The sequence below is a fragment of the Tauraco erythrolophus genome, chromosome 6 (assembly GCF_009769465.1).
Source record: "Tauraco erythrolophus isolate bTauEry1 chromosome 6, bTauEry1.pri, whole genome shotgun sequence".
Lineage (NCBI taxonomy): Eukaryota > Metazoa > Chordata > Aves > Musophagiformes > Musophagidae > Tauraco > Tauraco erythrolophus.
This window is the reverse complement of record NC_141470.1, coordinates 35,398,199-35,407,839: the sequence shown is the minus strand read 5'-3', so window position 1 is coordinate 35,407,839 and position 9,641 is coordinate 35,398,199. Positions and strand designations below refer to the sequence as shown.

At 47.7% G+C, this 9,641-nt stretch overlaps 1 protein-coding gene across 1 annotated transcript; it reads left to right on the top strand.

Annotated features, from left to right (window-relative positions):
• Positions 1–2,231: 2,231 nt before the first annotated feature.
• Positions 2,232–9,259, top strand: PIGH (phosphatidylinositol glycan anchor biosynthesis class H). Its single transcript, XM_086613883.1, has 4 exons — positions 2,232–2,408; positions 6,041–6,250; positions 6,899–6,982; positions 9,158–9,259. The coding sequence occupies exons 1-4, from the start codon at positions 2,232–2,234 to the stop codon at positions 9,257–9,259; spliced, it is 573 nt and encodes a 190-aa protein (XP_086470009.1).
• The last annotated feature ends 382 nt before the right edge of the window (positions 9,260–9,641 follow it).

The following is a 9,641-nucleotide window of genomic DNA, read 5'->3' as shown; positions in this document are numbered from 1 at the left end:
ACCACCTCAGCCATGCTCCCCGGCTGGCCACACCGAGCTCCTGAGAGCCACCTGGCAGGAATGCTACTCCCTGGCTTTACTGAAGAAAAACTGGGATGACTTGACGCTCTTCACCTGACAACCTTAATAAAAGCATTAAAAAAGCCACCTCTCCAGCAGCTGCCTCAAATGTCTGATCTCGGGATGTTTTGGCCTGAGACAATTCACAAGTTCTGAAAGCTCTCACTGTTCCTGTTCATGGCACATCCGAAGAATTACAGATTAAGAAATTATTTAAAAACTCGTGAGCGGTCCCATCTTTCCCTTCTGTGCAAGGCAACGTAACTCCTGCTCTCAAATGTGCAACCTTACACACACGCTTGAAAGAAAGGCTGGAGGTGTTCATGAGAAGACAGATGACAGGGCACAAACATGGTTAAACTGGGACTTGCCAGTGACGTGAAAAAAAAAATCCACGTCTGCTTTTGCTTTTTCCTTTTAAGATTTCTAAGTCCTCTCCTTGCCTCCTTGTTAATGTGAATTACCACTACTGCTCCTCCAGGGGCTCATGCTTCTTTTCCCTCCTGTCACTGACCTTCCCTCTCTTCACATTGCTTTTTCTTCTTCTACACCCTACTCCAAGTTTTCTTTCCCCTTCGCCCTGTCCCCATCTCCTATGCTGTCATACCAGAGCTCCTATTTATTTACCTCAGCTCTTCTCACCTGCCATTTGCAAACATCTCCTCCTTTAAAAAAAAAAACCCTGTAACTGTGGTTTCAAATTTTTTTTCCCCACTTTCACCTTATCTATAAGCTTCTTTCACCCTCTTTGTAACTTCAACACTTTCTCCTCTATTTCTGCAGTTCCATCATGTGCCCTTGTTTTTTATCTCTAGGCCGGCTCACCTTTTCTCTTCAGAGCTCCAGCCCATCCCTCACCTCAGCTCTTGAGTCACAGTGAGATCCTGGACGTACTGCACGAGTCTTCCACTAGTGCCAACCGTCGCCCACTCCTCTAGCCTGAGCAAGGATCTTGGTAGTGATTCTTCAAGACCCCTTGTTTTTTCACGTCCAATAAAGATTCCTTTGCTGCCCTTACGAAAACAAGTTTACAAGTTTAGTATCCACCCAGGAGCTCTGAAGATACCGTGAATGAAATAAATTGCTCACAGAAAGATAGTAATTAAAGCTAATGGGCACACTGGAGGATTAGGGGGGAAACAAATAAAAACGGCAAAGAAGTTAAGATGATGCTTGGGAAATTGCAGACCTGTATCTTTGTGTTCCTGCCAGACAAGTCATAAGAAGTAATAAAGAGAACACAATACAAAGACTCATTAAGGCCCTGTACACAAAGCCAAGTCTCGAATTTATTACGTACTTAGACGGCAAGGAACCAGAAAATGCCACTTTGAAAAAAAAAATTACTGAAAAAACCGAAACAGGATAGTACAGGATGTAAAAAAGGATGTATTTATGTAATAAAAAGGATGAAGGATGTATATGTAGGATGGAAGGATGTATAAAGGATGCATTTATGTAACAGGAATTAGTAAAGACAAACGGGGAAAAAAAACCCTGTCTTTTTTCATCATGGCAAGAGACACACACAACACTAAAACCAATGTCGTTTAAAACTGTTATTAAAAACCAGAGGAAGCAAGCAGCGAATTATCAACATTTGCAAACCGCAGAAGCTCCTGAAGCCGATGAGGATTAAGGAAAGACGCCTGGAGAGGTTTAACCAAGCGAGACGATCCAGCAGCACCTCCCCCGGGACAGAGCGGGGGGGCCCGGGCGCGGCGGGGCGGGCACGCCGCGGCTGCACGCTCCCTGCACGGGAGGCTGCCGGGCAGACGCCGTTTGGCAGGGAGAGCCAGCCGGGAAGAGCCTCCCGAGCTCGCCTCAGCCAGGGCTCCTCCCGCACGGCCCCGCTACGCCGCGGGCGCGCCGGGCCGGCGCCCGCACTGCCGCCCCCCCGCCCCGCCGCGGAGCCGGGCCCGGGGCGGCCTGGCGGGGCCCGCGGAGCGGGAGGCCCCGCAGAAGCAGCCCCGCCCGTCACCCCGAGGCCGCGGCGACGGCTCCGCGCCCCGGGACGCGCAGGACACCCGCCGCGCCGGGCCGGGCCGGGCCGGGCCGCATCGCCCACCCCTTCCCGCGGCGAGCGAGGCGCCGGAAGCGTGTGGTCGGGCCGTACCATCGAGCCGGGCGGGCCGCTCTAGGCTGCTTCCCGGTGGTTCCGGCGGGGCGGCATGGAGGAGCGGGCGTACCGCTCGGCCTCGGGGGCGCCCATCGCGCTGCGGCGCCGCCAGCACAGCGCGTCCTGCCGGGAGCTGGTGGTGTGCTGCCCCCGCCTGCAGCTGCGCTCGCTCAGCGCCGTCAGCTCCGCCGCCTGGCTGGCGGCCTACGGGCTCTTCGTGCTCAGCGAGGTACCGACCGCCCCCCGCGCCGCCGCGCAGCACCGGCTCGCCCTGCCCGCCGCCCCTCGCGGTGACCCGGGCGCTCCGCCCGGAGCCAGCTGTGCCCCTGAGCCCGTGTCCCGCCGAGGTGCTGGAGCGTACTCGGGGGCTGTGGTTTGCAGGGAGGGGCTCGGTGGCAGCGTGTGTCCCCAGAGCCCGTCGGCCTGCAGGGAGCCTTTGCCGAGCTGCTCGGAGGACGTGGGCAAGGCAGGCCGCACAGGGTGGTCTCCGCGTACTCTGCGCCTCCTCCTCCGTGGGGGAACGCCGAGGAGGTAGATGGGGATGAGTACGTGGTGACAAAAAGAGAGTTGTGCTGGCCGCAGGCTGCGACCCGGCTGCTCTGGATGCCTGCTCTGCTCCTTGGATGCCTCCGTTGGTAGGGATCCACCCTGCCTCTTGCCAGGTAGGGTGGATGTACGGACGGGTGTTGACTGATTCCCAGCGCGTTCTTGTGAGTCTAAATAAAAAGATGGTTACTTGGAGAGATGAGTTGCGGGAATCAGGAATAAAGGACGCGTTGAAGAAGATGAGTGATTCCTGATCCTCAGAGGGGTTTCCCTGAGTGACTCAGAGAGCACTGCACTGCGAATGTCATCTACTCACTCATGTTTCACAGCCAAGGCAGAAAGACCTTGGCAATACAGGTTTCAAAAGGTGCTGATAAATCCAAAAGTGTTAGTTTAGATACCGGATCTTTGACCCATATTTGCAAGGAAGGGTCCAGACCAGTTATCTCCAGATTAAAGTCAATAGCTTGACCGGAGAAGCTGGTCACTGTGACCAATGCTATGACTGTTGCACTTACATTTTTTTAATAATCTTTCCCAAGGAATGAAGACAGAGATTGCGACGTGAGGCAGTTCGCAGGTTTCCGATATGAAAAGATGGTTTGTGTTCCTCCAGGTGGAAGGGAAGCTGTATTTGAGTTTTATTTGTTACAAAAGCATACACTCCAGCCAGTGGTTACCATCCACTGTCTTCCTGCTTGGTTTTACACGTGCTCATGCAGTTCATACAGAAGTGACTGCAATCCTTCCTTTCTGCCAGGAAAGTAGATCTGAAAGTCTCTCTCTTTGTAGATTTCAGTGTCTAATTCCTTACTGGCTTTTTTGCCATAATAACAAACCTGGAGAAGTCCTGTATCCTTTCCGCTTGAATGTGGCCATGTTGTCTTTACCTCACACGGTGGTACAGCCCCAGCTTGAGTGGTAGGGCCGTGTAGTTCTGGTCCTTTAGGAAGTGTCAGTTATAACTTTGATTCATGGGTATGCAGCCTGGAACTCTCTAAAACATGTCCCAGAAATAGGTTGTAGGTTGCGGACCTTTAGGATTTGTTACCAGGTCTTCAGATGACTTACTGTTGACTATAGTTTCATCATTTTTATATTATTTTATGTAACAGCAATCCCAAGGTTGCAGTATGCAAAAGACGTTTGTCCTCAGGCAAAGCACAGGAGAAAGCAAATGTTCTCTAGGTTGATATTTAAGGCAGGAAGAGAGAGACAAGGTTTGAATGAGTTTAGACTTGCAGATGGTAAGAAGAAAACCACTAGGCCAGTGGTTTTTCCTAAAAGACTTTTCTTCCCCTCTGAGACTCCACCCTCAGTTTTAGTAAACATTTCACAACACTTCTGGTGTCAGTGACATCATCTCTATAGACATCACAGCCCAAGTTACAGAAGGCAAAGGCTGGGAGTGGGAGAATGAAGAATTGCCCACTGTAGGAGAAGATCAGGTTCGAGACCATCTAAGGAACCTGAAGGTGGACAAGTCCATGGGACCTGATGAGGTGCATCCGCAGGTCCTGAGGGAACTGGCAGATGAAGTTGCTAAGCCACTATCCATATTTGAGAAGTTGTGGCAGTCTGGTGAAGTTCCCACTGACTGGAAAAGGGGAAACATAGCCGCCATCTTTAAAAAGGGAGAAAAAGAAAGACCCAGGGAACTACAGGCCAGTCAGTCTCACTTCTGTGCCCGGCAAGATCATGGAGCAGATCCTCCTGGCCACTATGCTAAGGCACATAGAAAATAAGGAGGTGATTGGTGACAGCCAACATGGCTTCACTGAGGGCAAATCCTGCCTGACTAATTTGGTGGCCTTCTATTATGAGGTTACAGCATTGATAGATGAGGGAAGAGCAACTGACATCATCTACCTGGATTTATCCAAAGCATTTGATACTGTCCCACATGACATCCTTGTCTTTAAACTGGAGATATGGATTTGACGGATGGACCACTCGGTGGATAAGGAATTGGCTGGATGGTCGCACTCAAAGAGTTGTGGTCAACGGTTCAATGTCCAAGTGGAGGCCAGTGACGAGTGGTGCTCCTCAGGGGTCAGTACTGGGACCACTGCTATTTAACATCTTTGTTGGAGACATGGACGGTGGGCTCAAGTGCACCCTCAGCAAGTTTGCAGATGACACCAAGTTGTGTGGTGTTGCGGACACGCTGGAGAGAAGGGATGCCATCCAGAGGGACCTTGACAGGCTGGAGAGATGGGTCTAATGAAGTTCAACAAGGGCAAGTGCAAGGTCCTGCACGTGGGTTGGGGCAATCCCATGCACAAGTACAGGCTGGGCAGAAAATGGATTGAGAGCAGCCCTGAGGAAAAAGACTTGGGAGAGCTGGTGGATGAGAAGCTCAACAATAAGCCGGCAATGTGCGCTTGCAGCCCAGAAAGCCAACCGTGTCCTGGGCTGCATCCAAAGAAGCGTGGCCAGCAGGTCGAGGGAAGTGATTCTGCCCCTCTATTCTGCTCTTGTGAGACCCCACCTGGAATACTGCATTCAGCTCTGGAGTCCCCAACACAAGAAGGACATGGAGCTGCTGGAGCGGGTCCAGAGGAGGGCCACAAAGATATCTGAGGGCTGGAGCACGTCACCTATGAAGACAGGCCGAGAGAGTTGGGGCTTTTCAGCCTGGAGAAGAGAAGGCTCCGGTGTGATCTTATAGCAGCCTTCCAGCACTTAAAGGGGGCCTATAGGAAAGCTGGAGAGGGACTTTTTACAAGGATGTGTAGTGATAGGACAAGGGGCAATGGCTTTAAACTGAAAGAGGGCAAATTTCGATTAGATAGAAGGAAGAAATTTTTCACTCAGAGGGTGGTGAGGTACTGGAACAGGTTGCCCAGAGAAGTTGTAGATGCCCCATGCCTGGAAGTGTTCAAGGCTGGTTTGGATGTGGCTTTGGGCAGCCTGGTGTAGTGGAGGGTTTCCCTGCCCATGGCAGGGGGGTTGGACCTAGATGATCTTTGAGGTCCCTTCCAACCCAAACCATTCTATGATTCTATGATTTGTATAATACACTGTCACTGATGTAACTAGCAGGTTTTGGTTGAGGTTTTTACAACGAAATAGAATTTTATTGCAGTTTTGAGTTTCAGCTCCCAATTCTTTCAGACCATACTGTGAAGACTGATTTAAATCTCGTTACACATATATCAGCCAGCCAGGAGAATAAAAGGTTTCCACTTAAGTAAAATTGCATTGGAACTGTAGCTTTAATATTATAATTTACTGTGCAATGTTACTTTGTCTAAAGCCATGTTCAAGTAATTGTAAGACCACAGCTTTGTCTTTGCTTGGCTTGTGTTACAGAATAGTATGGTGCTTTCTGCTGCGATCTTCATCACACTGATTGGCCTGATCATATACCTGCACTTCGTGAAAATTGACCACGAATCCCTGTTGGTCATTGGCTCACTTGGCATTCAGGTGACTTCATCCTATGCTTCAGGGAAAGAGAGCACAACCTTCATTGAGATGGGTGACGTGAAGGATGTGGTTATCAATGAAGCCATCCATATGGTAATCATACACCGTCTTTCTTCTTGTGTATCTGTGGGCACACTCACATCCAGTCTATTTTCAGGAGCGTGATTTACCAGAGCAGTCAAACACAGCACCGTCCATAGTGATACTGACATCAGGAGCTTTGTTTCAGATTTCTCTCCTTATTCTCTCTTCTGTTCTCTCACCTTCAAAGGAGAACTTAAGCCAAACAAATAACCTCAAAAAGCCAAATCCATCCCTTAGATAATGCCACTGACATTGAGCTAGTGGTTTTAGTTCTCTATGTTTTACTGTTCTTACAAATCCTGATGCCAAACTCTGTTAAGTAGTCAAGACAGAGATAAGAACATAAACAACACAAGAGATTATTTTTCATATTTCTGGGCTTTTCTGCAAAGCTCCTGTAGAAAAGCAGACCTTACTCTTCTGGCATGTGTGTGTTCTTTTCAGATTAAAAATTTCATAGAAAAAAAACACTGGTAATTTTTTTTTTTTAATTGTGTGAAGGGAGGAAGGCTATAGATATAAGTTTGTAGACTTGACTGTGGCCTGCGGTCACTGGCCTTCAGCCCGTCGAGTTGAAACAGATCCTCTTTCTGTGATGGCTTCAGGCACTTTGCTAGCATTTTCAAACTCTGATGATTTTGTCTGTTTGTCTTGTAGCAAAAAGTTATCTACTACTTGTGCATCCTCCTCCAGGACCCTGGAGATCCTCAGGGAGTGTCTGAGGTTGTGCCACTCTTTCAGGTGAGTTCGTCTGGATGGTGGAGAAATCCAGATCTGTGGTCTGTCTGTGTGTGCCAATTGTCTGAGCTGTCTTTATTCCACTACAGGTAGCTGATTGCAGTTGCCTTTCCCTGACTGGGCCTTCAGGTTGGGTCTTACAGCATTGTAGAATGGGTGGTATTGGAAGTCTCACAGAACTGTCTACCAGGGATGTTTTTTTCATTCGTCCTCCATTCAAAGAACAGGGAGCTGTGTAAATCTGAACCCAACCAGGAGTTTGCATGAATGAAATCTTTGGCTCATGTAGGATACTGAGGACTCACACAGCTTTCTGTGTAGTCTCATGCTCAATGCTACATTCATAACTATAGCACTGTGCTGTAGTTGATTTTTCTCTGAGCTCTGTGTGTGAAAAGTGCCCATAAAAACCTCCTTGGCATTAGAATGACTTCCCTGTCTCGCCTGTTGACAAAGATCACAATACAAGCTGTGAGCAATTTGCTTAATGTATAATAACTTGCTTGCGTTACCAATGCCCTGTCTCCCCTTTCTCTTCTTTTGCTAACCTGTTCGTAATCCCGTTTTGGGGATGGATTTTATTTCTGCCTTTCCTTACCTGCCTAACACAGCAATGCCCTGATCCTTGGGTGGTGGTAAGCAGTACGGAGGTACCTTACATCTTAGACTGCGGATGTTTATAGCCCTCTCTGTCCTTCTTAATTCACCTGCTGCTGGTGACTATCAGATTGTAGTCCACATCCAGTTAGTCTTCAGCTAAATGCTTACAGGTATAAATAGACTATTCCATTGATACTTGCTGCTAACTCAGTCCCACAATTGTAAAGACATACACTAACAATAATATACATGAGGTGTTTCACACATAGCCAAGGGAGAAAAATGGATTTGCTGGAAGTCAAGTACTACTAAATTCCAGCTGCTCTCAGGAACATGGTTTTAGTTATACATGTTCCTTTCCAGTGTCAAAGAGGGGCTGCCTGGCATTTGTGTAGTTCCTTTTTTTTCCCTAGCTCAACTCTGAACAGTGTTATTTCCATGGGAATACCTTAGTATTGGAAGAGTTGACTCCACCAGCAAAGGAGGTACAGAAAGAGCTGTGTCAGTTTGCAATTCATCACCTGTCAGTAATTCTCACTTCAACGTGCAAGTTAGTATGTTACTTAGTTTTGAAGGAGCAGTAATTAGTAACTTTATTGCATCTCCACCATTGGGTTCCTCGTAAGTTATGTCAGCCTTCAAAACTACAATTTACCGTGTCACTGAGCCCAGGAGCACTCCTGCGCTGAATTGACCTATTGTTCTCTTAAGCAACACTTGCAAGGAGAGGCGTTTGATGGACTTTACACAGTAATGCTCCCTTTTGGGAGCTCAAAAGTCATGGGACCATAGGGACTGTGGGACTGGGAAACTTTCACCTCCTTGCTGGTTTTAATCTGCTCCAAGTTAGGAGTGATGGAAAATCATTATACTTTGACCACTGTTTGCTGTTTGTGTGAAATGAATTGATGTTTTCAGTTAACCTGCTGTTGTCCTTTTGTTGACAGTACTAGCAGAGGCCAAGGGCTAGGTGTCTAAATTCCCTGTCCTGAAGGTAGATTTTTCAAGGTAGAGGTCATGTAGGATGGTGGATTAGTGTATGGAAATGTGCTGTTTGGCAGGTGTCTAGAGGGAGTACAGCCTAATAGATAGGTTAGTGAATTGGAAGGTGGGGATTTTCTTCCATGCAGTCAATGTGCACTGTGAGCAGAGAAAGAGGAGGATTTCTGATTTGGTGAGAGACTCAGGCTAACTGCAGGATGGTGCTGCATGTTTTGACCTGACAGCTTTAGGGACTGGCATTTTTCATCCCAGAGCAGGTATGGCTTATGGAACGGCTTTACATTCCTATATCACCAGCTTACATCAAACACCTCCTGGAGTTTCATGGATTATTTCTCAGCGAACGTGTAAAAGAGAAATCTATTCTCCATTGATTTATGTGAGAAAGCTAATCAACTACAGATACCTTGTTGTTTCATTTCTTGTACGTGCCTGCTTCTGATAGTTAGCTTTGTGTCAGCTGTTTCCACATTCTTTTCTCTGCCTAACAAATCTCACTAGTGAGAAGTTAAAGCTTTCCAGCTCTTTTACAGCCAGTTCAGAGCCTCATTCTCTGTTGTTTGACTTGAATTCTAGAGCTCCAAGCCACGTCTGGACTGCTTGATAGAAGTGTACAAAAGTTGTCAAGAAATCCTGGAGCAGAGGAAGATGGCTCCACAACCAAGTGGTATAAAATAGTTAAAAAAAAAAAATCAAGGTAGCAAACTTGCAGCAGGACTTGGAGAGACACATGGAAAAGCAAGCAGGACTTCCCCATGACTTTTTGAAATTAGATGAGTAGAAAATGGTGCAGCAGTACAGTGCTGTTAGGGCTACAGGCCTGCACAGACTCACAGACTTGTTACAGAGCATGTCAGCTCAAGCACACAAGTGAACCTTGAAATCCTCTGCTATGACGACAGGTGAGAAGAACTTTTTGGAGTCAGACAGAAAAGGTTTTTCCTTTTCTCTCCAGAAAAGAATTATGGAGAAATAGAGCAAAGGGAGGCAAGAACATGTATCAAACATTTCCTGTTTTGTGGAGCTGAAAATTCTGATAAACTCACGATGTAACCTTGGC